General features: G+C 43.2%; 1 protein-coding gene across 12 annotated transcripts in view; it reads left to right on the top strand.

Annotated features, from left to right (window-relative positions):
• Window positions 1-18,411, top strand: part of TFDP2 (transcription factor Dp-2) — a 157,807-nt gene that overhangs the window by 78,271 nt on the left and 61,125 nt on the right. For 11 of the 12 annotated variants that reach the window (XM_084751772.1, XM_084751768.1, XM_084751771.1 and 8 more), the window contains one exon: window positions 3,438-3,541. The exons of the other annotated variant lie outside the window; for it this stretch is intronic. In XM_084751772.1, coding sequence (XP_084607898.1) covers window positions 3,438-3,541 — 104 coding nt within the window. The remainder of the gene's footprint in view (window positions 1-3,437; window positions 3,542-18,411) is intronic. 12 annotated transcript variants of the gene reach the window in all.

The raw sequence follows: 18,411 nt of genomic DNA, 5'->3' as shown, positions 1-18,411 counted from the left end.
ACCACTACAGGAGACTTTTAAAGGGACAGTGGCTAGAGTAATGTAATTTAAACAAGTAAATAAATTACCTGGTTTAAAAAAATAAAAGAGCTGGTTGAAGTACCAGGTGAGGAAAAGCCCAGAGAAATGTATGATGTATAGTAAACTTCTTACTAGTGAGCATGAATTTGCTCACACCATTTTCTCTATTTTGAGTCAGGGCTTCCTTTTCTTTTCTTCCCCCCCCCCCCCCCCCCGCACAACTGAGATTTGGCTGAGGAGTACACCTGGACACCAGAAGAGGGCATCAGATCTCATTATAGTTGGTTGTGCGCCACCATGTGGTTGCTGGGAATTGAACTCAGGACCTTTGGATGAGCAGACAGTGCTCTTAACCGCTGAGCCATCTTTCCAGCCCCCAACAATTCAATTCTTAACACAAGTACCCAGACTCTGAAGTCACATGTTGTGTTCATGTACCCAAATGAAGAGCTGTATGCTGTCTCACTTTGAACTTATTCCAGGGACGTTCTGACGTTCCAGACTCAAATTTGACAAGTTTTCCTTACAACGACCTCACATAACAACCAAATGCTCATAATCCTCAATTCCACTGACTCACAAGTTTATGCCACAAACAGTAAAAAATAAACAGGTTTTATGAGAAGCCTGGAGGGATATCCAGGACGTAGATGACAAGCTGGGCACAAGTGTTTAGGGTGAGGTGACGCAGTGTCGAGCCTCTTAGATGGAACATCTATGAGATAGTGTACAGAGTACTAATTTAATTGAATTTCAGCTTCTTTGTGGGTAAAAGCTATTTTACAGGATTACCTTAAGCATTAGTGAGATCCCTGAGGAAAATGCATACAGCAGAGAGAACTGGGGGAGTGGAGAGGTGACTCCGCTGGTAAGGGCTGGCTGCTCTTCAGCACCTAGGTTGGATTCTCCATACCCACATGGTGGCTCACAATTCTCTGTAACTCCCGTTCCAGGGACTCTGGCACCTTCTGCAGGCTTCTGCAGGCACCAGGCATGCGTGTAGTATACAGATACACATGCTGACACAACACCCAGACACATAAAAAAAAAAATACTAAATTTATAAAAAGGAACAGGGAATATTGCAGTTCAGAGGGAGAAGTAACTAAGTATGTGTGAAAGTACAAATAAATCTACAAACAAAAGAGGCCGTGGTATAATTTTACCTGGTCTGATTTATGGCTGGCAAGTGTCTGCTGAGGACTGAGAAGTAGGAAAGAGATTAAGGGGTGTGATCAGCTTCTGTTGGTTTCGGTTTTTTTGAGACAAGGTCTCCAATGTAGCCCTGGCTGTCCTGGAACTTACATTGTAGACCAGGTTGACCTTGAGCTCAGAGGTCCTGAGTGCTGGGATGAAAAGTGTGTGCTGGTGTCTGCGTCTGATCAGGCTTTGGGAGTGTGAGGAGGCAGGCCATCTGCAGAGGGACACCGTGGGAGGCGTCTTTAGGTTGGATCTGCAGTGTTGGTTTCTGCTTTGCCCTCAGGCGTCATTTAGAGCTGGCCTCTGTTCACAGCCCTCCCGGGTGATAGCTTTTTCCGATTATGTCACTATCTCCCAGGTAAAACACCGAGAAACTGTTAGTCCAGGAAGCTCAGTAATTGTGATTTGGAATCTAATTGACTGTTTTTGTTCTGGAGAAATGTTTTTGGTTTTGTTTTCTATTTTGGAATGACTTTCCTAAACTAGTTTGCAATTTTAAAATGTTAACGCCACTTGGAATCCCCGCACCAGCCTCCCTGCTTCGACCGTCAGTCGCTGTGGGGCTCAGTAGGAGAACACTAGTGTAGAACATGTGAACCTTCTGCTTTCCTCACAGCATCTCAAAACAACAGCCAAAGGGCCACTAGTTACATATTTTCTTTAATATTGAAAATACTCCACATCTATCCATTTGGCATTCCGTAAACATGAGCTTCCGCTGTAGTAAGAGTAACTGCAGACACTCATAATTTGTCAAAATGCGGAGAACAAGTAACCTCCATCTATAAATGGAGCGCCTACATCCCTCTGGTACTCAGGGAACATTTTAGAAGGAATAGAAAGAGTATAAGAGCCAGAGGTTGGAGCAGAGTGTTGGGGAATGTTGTCTTCTGGGTGTGACATAGCTACGACACTCTTGAACGCGCTGCAGCTATTATTAGCTACATAAGACTCGCACGAGGTGGGGCCCGTCAGCATCTCATCGTGGAGTAGGAGAGGGACTCATTAGTGTGCCCCTGCCCGAGGGTCTGCAGGTTATTGAAGGTTATTGGAGGAGGTAGAGATGTTTTTCTTCAGTGGCCGAACTCTGGTTAGGTGCCCATGCTCCTAGCCTCTCAGCTATGATGAAACTCATTGGATCACCCCCCTAGGGGCGGAATGAAATAGGGAGTCTGTAGTAGTAGTCGGAGGAATGATCATGTATGTACATGTATGTACATGTATGTACATGTACAGTATGTACATGTAAGAAGATATAATGAAACTCATTATATGTAATTAATATGTGCTAATAAAGCCCTAAGTTTTATTATAAATATACTATATTTTATACTTTATATACTATACTATATATAGTATACTATATATACTATACTATACTATGTAATTTTACTATATACTATATATATACTTATACTACATACTATAAATTTACTTATTTTATGTTAATATTATACTTCATACATTTTTATATTCTATACATGTAATAAAGATCTATTTGGTTTTGTTTAATTTTTTATTGCAAAACAAATACACAACTTGGAATGAATTTGAGGCAAACTGGCCATAAACAGACTTTCTTTAACGTGGCTAAGTTTAAAAAACAAGTAACAAAAGAAACAGTTTTTGGTACAATAGCAGCATCACAGAAAAAAAATGTAAAGTACCTGGATAAAACACTTGTTTTATGATGCTGCAACTTTTTGTTGCTGTTAAGTAGACAAACTAGTTTATAAATTTCCTGTTAAATACAAATACGATTATTTAAAAGAACTGATTATATTTACTTCAACAAAGAGGTTAGTGTGTATTTTTAATTAAGACCTCTTGGTTTTCTTGGTTTGGTTTATTTGTATTTTTTTTTGTATTTTCCAGACCAGGCTTCTCTGTGTGTAGCCCTGGCTGTCCTGAAACTCACTCTGTAGACCAGGCTGGCCTGGAACTCAGAGAGCCACCTGCCTTTGCCTCCCAGGTGCTGGGATTAAAGGCTTGTGTCACTACTGTGTTTTAATCCCAGCACTAAAGGCAGAAATAAGTGGATCTGTCAGTCTGAGGCCAGCCTGGTCTACAGAGTGAGTTCCAGATAACCAGTGCTACACAGAGAGAGTGTGCACAGCTACCCCAGGTACAGTATGTTTCTAAATGTTAGTGGGGTAGGCCCGTTGGCATGTGTATGAACTGCAGGCACTGACGTCTTTCTTCTGCTGTCATTTCAGGTAACATCTCACTTGTTGCATATCCAGTTTCCAGCACCAACTCACCAACAAAGATTTTACCAAAAACCTTAGGGCCAATAAATGTGAATGTTGGACCCCAAATGGTAAGAGAATTATCAAATCTCAGAATTGACACTTTGCTTAGGCAAGACTAATTTATAGAGCTGAAGATATTTGGTCAATCTGTCTTCTGCTTTCTTTTATCTATAAAATAACTTTTGTGGGCTGGAGAGATGGCTCAGTGGTTAAGAGCGCTGCCTGCTCTTCCAGAGGTCCTGAGTTAATTCCCAGCAACCACATGGTGGTTCACAGCTATCTATAATGTAATCTGATACCCTCTTCTGCAGATAAAGCACTCAAATGCAATAAATAAAAAATAAGTACATCTTTTAAAAAAATAATAACTTTTGTGGAAGCCATGTGTTCTCATGTAAATTGAAAGTATAACTAAACAGTTGAACTTATACCTGGAACTATAAATCTTAGTTTTTTCTATTAAAATATTATTGTAGGTAAGCTCATGCTTGAACTTCACATTTTGGGAGCCAGAGGCAGGAGGATCACCACAAGTTCCAGGATAACCTGTCTACTTAGTGATTTGCAAGCGATCCAGGGAACTACATAGTGAGGCCCTGTCTGGAGAGAGAGAACAAGAAGAGAGGATGGAGAGAGAGGGTCAGGTAGAGAGGGAGTGAGAACAAGAAGAGAGGAAGGGCTGGGGATGAATAGCCAGGGAAGCAACATTCCAAGACAAGGTTTCTCTGTGTGTCGCCTTGGCTGTCCTGGAACTTGCTTTGTAGACCAGGCTGGCCTCAAACTCAGAGAGATCTGTCTGCTTCTGCCTCCCAAATGCTGGGATTAAAGGCATGTGCCACCACTTCCTGGCTAACATTTTAGTCCTTCACCCAGGGCCTGGAGTGATAGCTCAGAGGTTAAGAGCACTGGCTGCTCTTCCAAAGGTCCTGAGTTCAATTCCCAGCTACCACATGGTGGCCAACAACCATCTACAATGATACAATGAGATCCAGTACCCTCTTCTGGCATGCAGGAGTACACGCAGGCAGAACACTGTATAATAAATAAATAAGTCATTAAAAAAATCCTTTACCCTAAAAATAATAGATGAAAGATAAATATGTGGGTTTTTTTCCTCTAAAGGCATTTATTAATTCTGTTAGAGCTTGAAATATGGAAACCTTGTTTATAATCAGAATTGCATTAAATTACTTTGGCCAACTAGCTGCTTCCTGCCTATTAGCCCTGTACTCAGGAAGCTGAGGCAGGAGCATCTTAGTACATTTGAAGTCGAGAGGACTGTCTCAAAAGGCCTACTATAGGGGGCTAGAGAGATGGCTCAGTACTTAAGAGCACTGGCTGCTCCTCCACAGGAATCCTGCTTTGATTCTAACGCCTACATGGAGCTCACAACTGTCTATAATAGTTTCAGGAGACCTAATACCTCTTGTGGCCTCCATGGCACCAGGTCTGTAAGTGGTGCCCAGACATACATGCAGGCAAAATACCCATACATGTAAAATGCCTACTGTTAAAAAACAAAATAAAAAACTTATACCTAATAAAAAAATTTTTTTTCCTTGAGAAGGGTTTCTCTGTGTAGCTTTGGCTGTCCTGGACTTGCTTTGTAGACCAGGCTGGCCACAGAACTCACAGAGATCCTCCTGCCTCTGCCTCCCGAGTCCTGGGATTAAAGGCACTACTACCCGGCCTAAAATCTTTTGTTTTTAATTTTATTTAATTTTATGTAGATTGGTGTGAGAGTGTCAGATCCCTTAGAACTGGAGTTACAGACAGTTGTGGGCTGCCATGTGGGTGCTAGGAATTGAACCCAGATCCTTTGGAAGAACAGACAACTCTCTTAACCACTGAGCCATCTCTCCAGCCCGTGTAATTTAAAATCTTAAACAAACATTTTTAATTTTAAATTATTCATTTACTTGTATGTATACATGTGCGTGTAAACACACAGCATGTGTAAACACAGGGCATGTGTAGAGGTCAGAGGACACCTTGCAGGAGTCAGCTCTCTCCACTGCAGTTTCTGGGGCTCAGAATTCAGGTGGTCAGGCTTGGTGACAGATGCCTGTGCCCGCTGAGCCATTTCAAAGGGACTCTACTGAAATGTTAAAGAATAATTCTTCACTGTCAGTGCTTATATCTTTTCATTTATAGAGCAGTACTGGTAAATGTTGTCTGTCACACGGAGCATTCTGTGGACTATGTGACTTCAGAGTTTAGGTAGAACTGTCTTTTAATTCTTTCTGGTTTCAGCAAGTCTTTAAGGTATTATAAACATGACATTTCTTTTTGTCGGTTGAAGACTGTTAATCATCTGTAGAATTCGAGTTAAAGATGAAACATGATCTACTGTAAGCATTGAAGAATGTAATCCAGCTTCCACCCCATAGAGACTCAGACTCAGATAAGTTGTCCCCATCCGACAGGGGTTTAGCCACTATAGTCGATACAGATGAGATAACACTCTTAGCTAAAGCCTGTACTTTGAAATGGAATTATGTAAGTACTAAAATTAAATAGTAACTAAAAATTTAATTTTTATGCAAACAGTGCCTTTAGAGTATGCCTGTACTTGCAGAATGACTGAGCTCCTAATTTTCCTTCTGCAGCCTCCTGGGTGCTTGGTGGAAAACATTCTGATAAGGCTCCTCATGGAAGTGAGGGAAGATCACTGGAAAGTGAAAGAAAGGCTATCCTATTACAGAGAGGCAAAGAACTTGGCTAAAGTCTATAAGCCCTGGTGTTGTGTAGAGGAAGAACTTACGAGTAGTGAAATAAAGTATAACATACGCAGGGGTGGTGTATTACTTGTCGTTTCTGGCCAATATTTGAGAAGAAAGAGTTATATATTGAATTTATAATCAGAGGGAAACAAAAATTTAAGGATATGAAAAACCGGGCCGTGGTGGCACATGCCAGTAATCCCAGCACTTGGGAGGCAGAGGAAGGCAGATTGCTATGAGTTCAAGGCCAGCCTGGTCTATAAAAGTGAGTCCTGGGCAGCCAAGGCTACATAGAGAAACCCTGCCTTGAAAATAAAATTTATTTATTTTTATTTTTTTTTAAAGGATTTGGAAGATTTGAGCCTCATGATGCTTGGCTTATTTTCTTACAGACTTTAGTGCTTTGTTGGTTGAGGGGTGGAGGTTGGAGGAGGTTCTGTGTAGCCCTGGCCAGCCAATTGCTCCAGCCTTCAGGGTGCTGTGAGTGCAGGTCTGAAACACCACCCTACTGGCCATAGTTTAAATCTGAAGAATTAAAAAGATTGTCTGAACACAGCACTAAGATATGCCCCAAATGACCTCTTGATACTGGGTATAAAATGCTGAGTGGTTTTATATAAAAACCTGGTGCTGCTAATTACCACAACAGGAGAACAGATCTGGAGGCATTCCAGGATCGTATGTGCTGCCTTTCTATCATGTGTCACAGAGCCGGAGGGAAGGGCAGAGTGAGGAGAGCATGTGTTTGGGGGATCTCGGCAGCGGTGTCCATGTGTCCGTCTCCACCAGAAGACAGAACACTTAGATTTCAAAGAACCCTTCAGGGAGCCTCAGGGACCAGAGAGGACTATTCCAGGGTTATGGCCTCTGAAGAGACCTCATTAGAATGCTTGGGGGAGCTATGGTAAAGGGGCCACCCACAATAGGGCCACCACCCTTAGCACCCTCAGCAGGGCCCCTGGAGTTTTAAGGACTTCACTCTGGCTAAACCTGAGTCTGTGGCTTCCACACTGAAAAGAATTTCAGGCCTACCCAGCTCAAGAAACAGAATTGGAGATTTTATTAAAGATATTGTATATTGATTTAATTTTGTGTAGATAGATGTTTTTCATGCATGTATGTTTGTGCATCACATGCAAGCAGTGCCTGTGGAGGTTGGAAGAGGGCATGGAATCTCCAGAAACTAGTTAACAGGTTGTTGTGAGTGACCATGTAGGATCCTGGGTGTCAGACCCGAGTCCTCTGAGCAGTAACTGCTCTTAACCAGAGCCTTCTCTCCAGCTCTGTTATTAAAGATATTCTAAGATAGGTGTAAGCATCAGGTCAGGAGAGAGGTGTGCAGAATAAAGAAAGGCATATTGGACAGTATGTTCAGCGATTTTCTGTGATTAGCAGCTCCTGGATTTTACAGTAGTTAGACACAGTGTTTGTGGGATTTGAAGTTAGTGATTTACCACTGGGTGATTAGAGAGAAAATCCCAGCCCACAGAAATACAGGAAACAGTTTCATTTGAGGTTCTCGGGCAGTATCTGGGGAATGGAAAGGGGACCCACCCGAGATCATATACATTCACGTTTTAAGCCTAATTTATTGTTACCTTGAAATGAAAATGTCTGCACATGAAGGAAATAGTATTTCTGTACGAGCAACCTTCATAGCAAATGCTGATTGTGCAGCGGACTGTAATCAGAGCTCTGCATGGGAGCCGCTTCATGTGCCCCATGTGTCCCTGCCTTTCTCTCCTGCCTCAGGAGGACATAGAAAAAGCCCTCCACAGTATAGACCCTGCAGCCTCACGTGAAGACAGTGGGCCGAGACCTGACAGGTCTATTACCCTCTGTTTGGTGGGACATCAAGCTCCTCAGAAATAAGTTGTTAAAACAGCTAACCCTGGTTTAAAGCTTCAGTAGTGCCTCTGCCCCACTGCACAGCAGCTACCTGGAGGCCCTGGAATTATACCCAGCCATGCGGAAGCACACCTGCTCAGGGCAGAGCTGGTGCCAGAAGTCTACGTCCAGTTCTACTAAGCTGCTCTGCTTGTCTTCCTTCCTTCCTTAATTTAGTTCAAGGTCTCTCCGGCTCTAAACAGATGGCAATAGTGAGGGAAATTGTGAGTGATGGTGCCCGGAAGGCACGCTTAGCATGATTTATATCATCCACATGGCTATTGGCTAGAGATACGTGGAGGTGGGGGATGAAACAGTGAAGATATGCAAGGAAAGGCTCTAGAGATGTGCACATACATTACTTCATTAAGAATATAATTATTTCCAGGCATGGTGGCACACCCCTTTAATTCCAGCATTCGGGAGACAGAGGCAAGCCAAGCTCTGTTTTGTTGCCAGCCTGATCTGCAAAGCAGGTTCCAGGATAGCCAGGGGTACACAGAGAAACCCTATCTTGAATTTAAAAAAAAAAAAAAAGGAAGAAGAAAAAAATAATAATTATTCTTTCTTCTTAGCTTGTCTTCACATTAACCTGCTACCCTAAGGAATGGTCTCCTGCTCAGATGACTGACAGGTCCAGCTGGGTTAATGCTCTCTTTACATTATATGTCATCCTTTTTATGTGTATGGGTGCTTTGGCATATATGTCTGTGTGCCATCTGTGTACAGTACCCATGGAGGTAAGGAGTCATCAGAGAACTGTGAGCTGCTGTGTGGGTGCTGCGAATTGAACCCTGGGTCCCCTGATAGATAACCACAGATCCCACTCTCTAGCCCCGAGCTGGGCTAACTCTTAAGATTGGGGACAAGAGTATGTAATGATTTGGGCAGCATTTTTTCACCCAGGGTGAACTAGAAGTCATATTCTAGTTTGTTTTTTTACCAGAATATTGTAGCTTTCCTTTAATAGGCTCAGCCATGATAACTCCACTTTTTAAAATCTTAAGGAGAGATGTCCTTGGTGGTCTTTCAAGGGAAACAGTAGGTGGGGTTCAAAGTTGATGCAGGGGAGGCCTGTCTTTAGTGGGCTCCACACCTGCCATACATGTCTGACTACCGCATCGGAACCCTGGCCCCTTCTGTCCCCAAAGGATGCTTCAAGAACTATCTTAGAAGCAGAGATCCAGCCTTTCCCAGACATTGAATATGCTGGTGCTTTGATGTGGAACTTCTCATTTGCTTCCCCCCACCCCCCTGGCTGTCCTGGACTCTCTTTGTATATATACCAGGTTGGCCTTGAACTCACAGAGATCCACCTGCCTCTGTCTTCCTAGTGCTGGGATTAAAGGTGCGCGCCACCACGCCCAATGAATTTGTCATTTGCTAGAGCTGTTTTCTGGCTATGAGGCTCCTCACAGATTGGAAATTAGATACAAACTAGTCTTGAAGTAAAGGAAAAGGAAAAGTTTATTGCAGAAAAGAAGTGCAGTAGGGCTGCCCCAGAAGTAGAGTAGCCATGAGATGAAAAGAAACACAAGGTGCCCTCGTGAGGGCGGAGTAGCCAGGAACAAAGATAGAGTTTTCACTTCATTGCAAAGGGATGAAGTATTCATGCTTTTTCCAGGAAAGGTTTTGAATTCTCGTGTGTGCCGTTTTTTAATATTGCTCACAATGGGCCTGCATTTACATGTTCCAGCTCCTCCTCTGAGCAGAGTTTTCACTGTGTGTTAACATTACAATAAGCTATTCTGGAGGTTTGTGGATGGTCGCCTTGATGGTCACTGGTCTTAGCAGTGGCCTGTAGCTACCTGTTTTTCTGCCCACTTATAAAAAGTGCAGCTGGCTGCCTGTTACCATAAGGTGTCCAGTAGTCTTCCTGTTTGTCGATGCCCTACACCTGCCTGCCATTACAGCCAGACTCCTTTTCCTATATCACAATGAGCTATACATGTCTGGTTTTTTGTTGTTGTTGTTGTTTTGTTTTTGTTTTTGTTTTATTAATTACTGAGTTTGAAGTATTGTCATATACCATGAGTAGACTAACATCCGGGAACATCATTCCTTGGGTCTCCTTTTCTTCATTACTCTTTTTTTTTTTTTTTTAAGATTTATTTATTTATTATGTATACATTTCTCTGCCTGCTTGTACCCCTGGAGGCCAGTAGAGGGCATCAGATCACATTATAGATGGTTGTGAGCCACCATGTGTTTGCTGGGAATTGAACTCAGGACCTCTAGAAGAGCAGTCAGTGCTCTTAACCACTGAGCCATCTCTCCAGCCCCCTTCTTCATTACTCTTTTTCCTTCCTTACTAAGTAGCCAAATGTGGCCTTGAAGTTACGAGCGCTGGCCGCTCTTCCAGAGGACCCGAGTTCAATTCCAAGCATCTGCATGGCAGCACTCAGCCATCTGTAACCCCAGGTCTAGGGGATCTGAAGTCTTCTTCTGGCCTCCATGGGCATCAGGAATGCAAATGGTGCACAACCGTGTATGCAGGCAAAACACCTATACATACTAAATAAGCGAATGAATGAATGAATGAATGAATACATACTTTTTTAAAAGATAGGGTCTCATTATGTAGCCCTGGCTGGTCTGGGGCTCTCTCAAATGTTCAGAGATTTGCCTAGCTTGTTACTGTCACCTTTTTAAAAAAAAAAACATTTATGTAATGTGTGTGTGTGTGTGTGTGTGTGTGTGTGTGTGTACACATGCATGTACGCATGTGCACACACACACTTGTGCTCAGGTGCACATGTAGAGGTGAGTGTGCTATGTAGGGGTCAGTCTTCTCCTACCATGTGGTCTCCAGGGACTGAACTCTGCTTTCAGGCCTGGCAGCGAGCACCTTTACGTACTGGGCCATTTACCCCTCTTCTTGTCACTTTTAATCATTGTCTCGTCAGGGAATGTAGATCGCTGATAGGATACTCACTTCAAATGCACTAGTCTTGGGTTCAGTCCCCAGAACTTAGCGGGAAAGGGAGGAAGGGAGGGAGTGAGGGATGGATGGATGGATGGAGGGAAGGAGGGAGGGGGAAAGAAAAGAAAGCCAGAATTAAAAACAACATTGTTCTTCACCTCTGTTCATGATCTAACGTTTTATAAAACTTTGTATTTGCTCAGAGAATTCTTGGCCAGACTATTGCTTATCACCCTTATTCTTTTTTTAACCTCTTCTTTCTTTCTTTTATTGTAAATAGTTTTTTTCCTCACATAATCTCTCCTGGTTACAGTTTCTCCTTCCAGACTCATCAGTTTCTTAAAGTCTTGTTTCTGCCCTGCCCTTTTGAGCTCTTGGAAACCAGATCGTCACTGATGGTAGAAATTTCAAGCCAAGGATGAGTAAGATTGCTCGGAAAGTAGAGGCACTTGCTGTAGACTGTGATCCAAGGTCCCTTCCGGGAGCTGACATGATGGAGAGGAGAGACCCAGCTCCTGAGCGCTGTCCTCTGCCCCCACATACGTGCTATGGCGTGCACATGCGCTCACCCCCAACATAAACACCAACACGTACACTCACAAACATACAAATAAATTTAAAAGGCTTTATGAAAAGAATTGTCATTGGTTGTAAAAGTTAATTTAGATTTATTTTTACTTGTTTGTGTGTCCCACATGTGGGGGTCTCAATAGAGGCTAGAAGAGGCCATTGGACCCCCAGAGCTGGAGTTACAGATGCTGGCACTGGTGCTGAGAGCCTAATTCGGGTCTTCTAGAAGAGCAGCAAGTAACTGCGGACCCATCCCTTCAATCTGGGAAGCTAGCTTAGCAGTCCTTGCTTTAGTATTGCCTTTCTCACAGGTTAGCATATAAAGGATATATATCTTATGAATATTCGTGAGTATATTATGATGATCTCCTGGCTATTTTAGTCCAGAAGAAAAGAAACTACTCACATAGTGAGGCAAACATGTCATATTGATTGAATATAATACTTGATAATTATGAAAATTCTTCTTCAGCTTTTCTGACTGTAGGTGGCAGTAGTACTTCTGATGTGTTGCTTGAGCGGCCAGGTTTCTTTTTAAAGAGGTGTAATTACTATTAGATCATATTAAAGATGTGTGAGGTTTGAGGAACCGTTGACGCTAAACTTTATAATACTCCAGGTTCCCTTTGTTAGTACTAGGAATTAAAGTTGGGGTCTTATGCTTGCTAGACAAATGCTCTGTGAGCCTCATGTTCAACCTCCATTATTTTCTAAGCTATCTATAGCCAATTTCTGCTTGATAGAGAGCATTGTGATATATGATATAATTCGTGAGAACTATGTCCTTTGTGTTACAGGGTGTTGTTCTGTGAGATAGGGTCTCATTGTGCTGCCCTGGCTAGGCCGGAACTCAGTCTATAGACTAGGCTGGCCTCAAACTCACAGAGACCTGTTTCTCTGCCTTCCAAGCTCTGGGATTACAGATTTATTTATTTATTCATTCATTTATTTATTTTATTTTTAAAAAATTTTTATTTAATTTTAATTTGTGTGTTTTGGTATGAGGGTGTCAGATCTTGGAGTTACAGACAGTTGTGAGCTGCCATCTGGGTGTTGGGAATTGAACCCAGGTCCTTTGGAAGAGCCGGCAGTGCTCTTAACCACTGAGCCATCTCTCCAGCCCATATTTTTTATTTTTTAAAGACAGGGTTTCCTCTGTGTAGCCTTGGCCTTGGTTGTCCTGGACTCGCTCTGTAGACCAGACCAGGATGGCCTTGAACTCACAGAGATCTGCTTGCCTCTGCCTCCCAAGTCCTGGGGCTAAAGGTGTGTGCCACTACTGCCTGGCTTTTGAGGGTAGAAGGGGCAGGGAGGGGATTACAAATTAGAACCACCACTTCCAGCTTTTCTGTGAATGGCTCCTGGCATTTGTATAGGCCCTGCAGACAGTTGTGGTCCATAAGACACATTCTCTTGTCGTGTGAGGTGTTACACTGAAGTAAGTGACTTGTGTGGATCGGTGGCTATGAATGTATTTTGAATGCAAGACAGAATTTTATGAGAGGCACAAACATGGCCAATTTCATATTTTTCTCATGAAGCAAGCTTCTGAACACCTTAGTATTCTTTTTTTTTGTTGTTGTGGTATTTTGAACATTTAGAGAATGTGTAAGGTGTGCGTGTGTTAAGATTTCTGTTGCTGCCAAGAGATACTACGGCCAGCCATGTCAACTCTTACAAAGAAAAACATTTAATTGGGGACTGCCATACAGTTCAGAGGTTAAGTCCGTGTCACCATGGCAGGCAGACATGGTGATGAATCCATAGCTGGGTTGGCAGGCAGCAGAGCAGGAAGAGAGAATGACAGTGGGCCTGGCTGGAGCTTCTGGAACCTCAGAGCCTGCCTCAGTGACACACTTCCTCCAACGAGACCACAGCTATTCTAACAAGATCATACCCCTAATAATGCCACTCCCTACGAGCCTATAGGGGCCATTTTCATCTAACCACCACAGTGTGTGTGTGTGTGTGTGTGTACGTGTGTGTGTATACATGTATATACACATGTATATAAACGTGCCAGTGCCATAGTAATAGTATAGATGTCAGGAATCAGTTGTCTTCTTTTAAACATGTGAATTCCCAGGCTTTAACTTACTTACATTATCAGGGTTTGTGCAAGTGTCTACTGGCTGAACCATCTCACTACCCTGTTGCTTTTAAAACAAGATTTCCGGTCAAGCCTTCCTGTCAAGGCTACCTGGAACTCCTGATTCTCCTACCTCTGTCTCACAGGTGTGTGCCACTGTGCTTGTATCCAGCTCTCTCTTTGTTTAATAGTATGTAGATTTTTAAAAAGATTTATTTATTTTTTATTATCATGTATACAGTGCTCTGCCTGCACGTATACCTACAGGCCAGAAGAGGACATCAGATCATATCATAGATGGCCATGAGCCACTATGTGGTTGCCGGGAATTGAACTCAGGACCTTGCTCTTAACCTCTGAGCCATCTCTCCAGCCCCCTGTATCCAGCTCTTAATACATTCTTAACAGTTTTTATTTTGCAGATGGAATTTTTCAGATACCTGTCAGGTTATAGTCTCGTTTTTTATTTTTTAATTATAGAATCAGTATACTAAAATTATTTGCCAAACATATGTATCTACAAACATTTCCCTAAGCTCAAGCCAGTGTAATGCTAGATGAAAAATTGCTAAATCCAAGCAAATAATAACCATTCTTACAGCCAGGCAGTGGTGGCCACATGCCTTAAATCCCAGTACTTGGGAGGCAGAGACAGATGGACTTCTGGATTCAAGGCCAGCCTAGTTTACAAAATGAGATCCAGGATAGCCAGGGCTATACAGAGAAACACTGTCCCAGGGGGAAAGAAAAGATTCTTAAATATTTAGTAAATAAGGAGCCAGAGTTTGAGCATGGAGACAGTGCAGATTAGTATTTCAGCTTTCAGGAGACAGTGAAAATAAAATTGTTTCTTTTACATACAATCTATACTGCTTTTTTTTTTCCTCCTGAGGCTTCACCGAAATCTTACTAGTATGGAATTTTTCAAATTTTTATGAAAATAGGGAGCGTTCTTGCGTACCCAGCACATCATTTATCCGTTGAGGGGTCAGTGTTGTATTAAACTCCCACTCACTGGAGGATGCTTCTTTGAGACAGGGCCTCACTGTGTAGTTCCGGTTAGTTTAAAACTTGCTGCATACATGAATGCCGGCCTTGAAGCGTGTGGAGGATCCTTCTGTCTCTGCCTCCTTCGTGCTGAGATTACAGGTGTGCACCACCACACCTGGCTTTCTTTTTCCTTTCCTTTCCTTTTTAAAATTATTATTAGCAATTCCTTCGAGGTCTCATGAGATGGTTCAGCATCTGTCACCAAATCTGATGGCCTGAATTCAATGCCTAGACTACATGATAGAAGGACAAAAGTGATTTCTACAAGTTGTGTGACCTCCACTTGGGTACCACACACTAGTCTTTTTTTTTTTTAATGTTGTATTAATTACATTTCTATTGTAGTAAAACACCTCTAGTGAGGCAGTTTATAGAGAAAGTTTACTTGGACTTACGGTTCCAGAGGAATAAGAATCCTTTATGGTGGGGAAGCACTAGCAGTTACCGTATCAAGCTGATAGTTCACAGCTTGAAGCAGAGAGCAGACTGGGAGTGGCTGGAATCTTTAAGCTCTCCAAGCCCACCCCTCCTGCCGTGCTCCTTCCAGCAAGGCCCCAGCTCCTGAACCTCCTTCACCACCAGCTGAGGCCCAAGTATTCAGATACCCAAGGTTATGGTGGACAGCCCATTAAAACCAACCCGGGGTTGGGGGGCGGGGACAGTCTATGCAAAGACAGGGGGGAAAGACCTTTGAAAAAAATTACCTAGTAACAGATGCTCTGTTTTTCATCTTTTGCTACAAAGTATGTTCTTTGACCAGTAAAAATGATAAGCCCTAGAAAGCAGTTTTAGTTGTAAAAGTTGACACGGAACACAGCTGTAACCTGAAAAGAAATAAACATTTTGTTTTGAGGATCCTATGAGTGACCATGGTGCAGGAACACAATTCTTCTATGATACGTTGGCGGGAACATCAGCCAGCAGGGGGCGTTCTGCTATAGGTTTCAGATGCTGTGTGATGATACCCTTAGTTTTGGGGTTGGTGGATGCTAGTGAGGCACTAAACACATTCTGAGGTTTAAACTTAATTAATAGCTGAAAGAAATTTAGGACAAATACAGATGAGCAGTAAGCAGCCTCCCAGCATTTGGTAGGTAGAAGCAGAAGGTCAGGAGCTGCATGGTGAGTTCGGGGCCAGCTGGGGCTGTATGAGATCCTGCCTCAGAGAAAGCACACACTAAAACGCAAAAGGGAAGGGAAAGCTGGGCAGTGGTGGCACACACCTACAATCCCAGCACTTGGGAAGCAGAGGCAGGTGAGTTCCAGGACAGCCAAGGTTACACAGAGAGGGGGCACAAAAGGAAAAGGAAAAAGATATTAAGACCAAGATCATTGTGCAGAAATGGTTAACGTTATTTATAATTTAATAACTATCCATCACTGAATAATTTAAAGTTCATATGCATCTAATAATTAGAGATAATAAATTCACACGGTACAGTGCTTTATGTATTTTAAAATGGTTTCCTGTGGCCTAGGCTGTCCTCAAGCTTGCTTTGTAGCCAAGAATGACCTTGAATTTCTGATCCTCCAGGTGCTCCCTTTCAGACGCTAGGATTACAGGCGTGGCCATCGCGGTGGTAGGGGTCAATCCCAGGACTTGGGGTTGGTCTGGTGCTATGGATTCTAGTGCTAATTACTGGCCCCCAGGATCTGGTTGCCACCCAGATGAGTGTAATTTGGAAGAAGAGTAGGAGGTGGGGTTTATGGTCCTGGGCTTGCGGGGAGGGGAGCTTAGAGGGAGTATGTGGCCAGGAGGAAGGGAGGAGGGAAGAAGCAGGAGAGGAAGCCGGAGAGAAAGAAGCTTCATGGGGCAGTATGGACCATGAGCATGTGGCCATGAGGGCTGGCCTGATGGAACAGAAGCAGCCCAACAGAGCATATGGCAGCTAATATTGGGGTACATGTAACTGGGAGATAGCAAAATAGCCTCAAGAGTTAATACCTGCCCAGTTACTGTGCTTTGAAGTGTTTATAATTCTAAAAGGTCTCTGTCTTGATTATTTGGGAACTAGCTGGGGTAGATAAGCCTTCTAGAGTCTACTATCAATTCAGCAACTAAGCACTCTACCTAAATTTAGCTCCATCCTCATTGTATGTATGTATGTATGTATGTATGTATATATGTACGTACGTACGTATGTAGTTTTTTGATACAGGGTCTCACTGAGTAGCCCAGACTAGGTTTGACTTGCTATGTAGATAAACCAGGCTGACCTTGTCCTAGGTCACGTAAATCAGGCTCTACTATAGTTTGCATACTTAATTCTAAGTAAAGCCTTTACTTCTCTTTTTCTCAGGGGTAAAGTTTGGAAGTTTTCTTTGTTTGTTTGCTTTTGGGGGTGGCTCATGACAGGGTTTCCCTGTGTAACAGAGCTCTGGCTGCCCTGGGCTCAATTTTTAGACCAAGCTGGCCTCACAGACATCCACCTGCCTCTGCCTCCCAAGTGCTGAAATTAAAGGAGTGCGCCACCACGCCTGGCTCTGTTTGCTTCCTTTTAAGGTGGTTCTAGTTGGCCTCAAACTTGCTAAGATTCTCCTACCTCTGCCTTCCAAGTGCTCGAATTAAAGATTGATTTGTGGGGAGCTGGAGAGATGGGTCAGTGAGAGCTCCTCCAGAGGTCCTGAGCTCAATTCCCAGCAACCACATAGTGACTCATGACCATCTGTAATGGAATCTGATTCCCTCTTCTGGTGTGCAAAAACAGAGTGTTCGTATGCATTAAATAAATAAATAACTTGATTGATTGATTTGTGTACACAGTGTGTGCTTGAAGACCAGGAGTGTACATTCATTATCTTCCTATGTTCTTTCTGGGAATTCATACAAGGCAGGGTATCTCCCTGAACTTGGGGTGCATAGTTTTGGCTAGACTGCAAGCTGGTAAGCCCTAAAAGGCCTTCCATCCCTCATTCCCTCAGAGCTGGGTTACAGGTGTGTATGGTGCGTCCAGCTTGTTATGTTGATGGGAATCAAACTGCAGTCCATACAGTTGCACAGCAAACACTGCTGACCAAGGCACCATCTCTCCAGCTCCCAAACTGCTCCCCATGTAAGACAGAGCTTTTCATTTTTCTGATGGTAAGAAATTGTCATTTGCCAGTCTAATCCTTCTAAATTGCTGTTCATTTCCTCCAATCTGCATTGTGATGTTATATCAGGAACCAGGATTTTAAGGTATTAGAATGGAAATGACTCTTAGTGCTACTGGTAGGCTAGATGATTGGTAGTCGGAGCTGTCACACAGCACTTGCCTCTCACGTTAGCCAGCAACACCATGTCTGCCTGCCTGTCTGTGCATCCATCTCTCTATCTAATACGTGGGTCTTTTACTTGCATGTGCACATGCGCCATGGATGTGCCTCATGCCTGAAGGGGCCAGAAGAGGGCATTAGATCCCCTGGAATTGGAGTTACAGGTGGTCGTGAGCTGCCACGTGGGTGCTGAGAACCAAATCCAGGTCCTGGAAGAGCAGCCGGGGCTCCTAACTGCTGAGCCATCTCTAGCTTCCCCCTTCCCTCTTTTTTTTTTTTTTTTTAAGTTATAATTTAAATGTTGCCTTTTAAAAATTGTTTCTTTCTTATTTGAGACAGGGTCTCACTATGTAGCCCTCCCTGGCCTGAAACTCTCTATGTAGACCAGGCTAGCCTCAGACCCACAGAGATCCTCCTGCTTCTGCCTCCCTAGTGCTGGGA

Source organism: Acomys minous (genome assembly GCF_964271855.1).
Source record: "Acomys minous genome assembly, chromosome: 13".
NCBI lineage: Eukaryota > Metazoa > Chordata > Mammalia > Rodentia > Muridae > Acomys > Acomys minous.
This window is presented reverse-complemented; position numbering and strand designations above follow the sequence as displayed.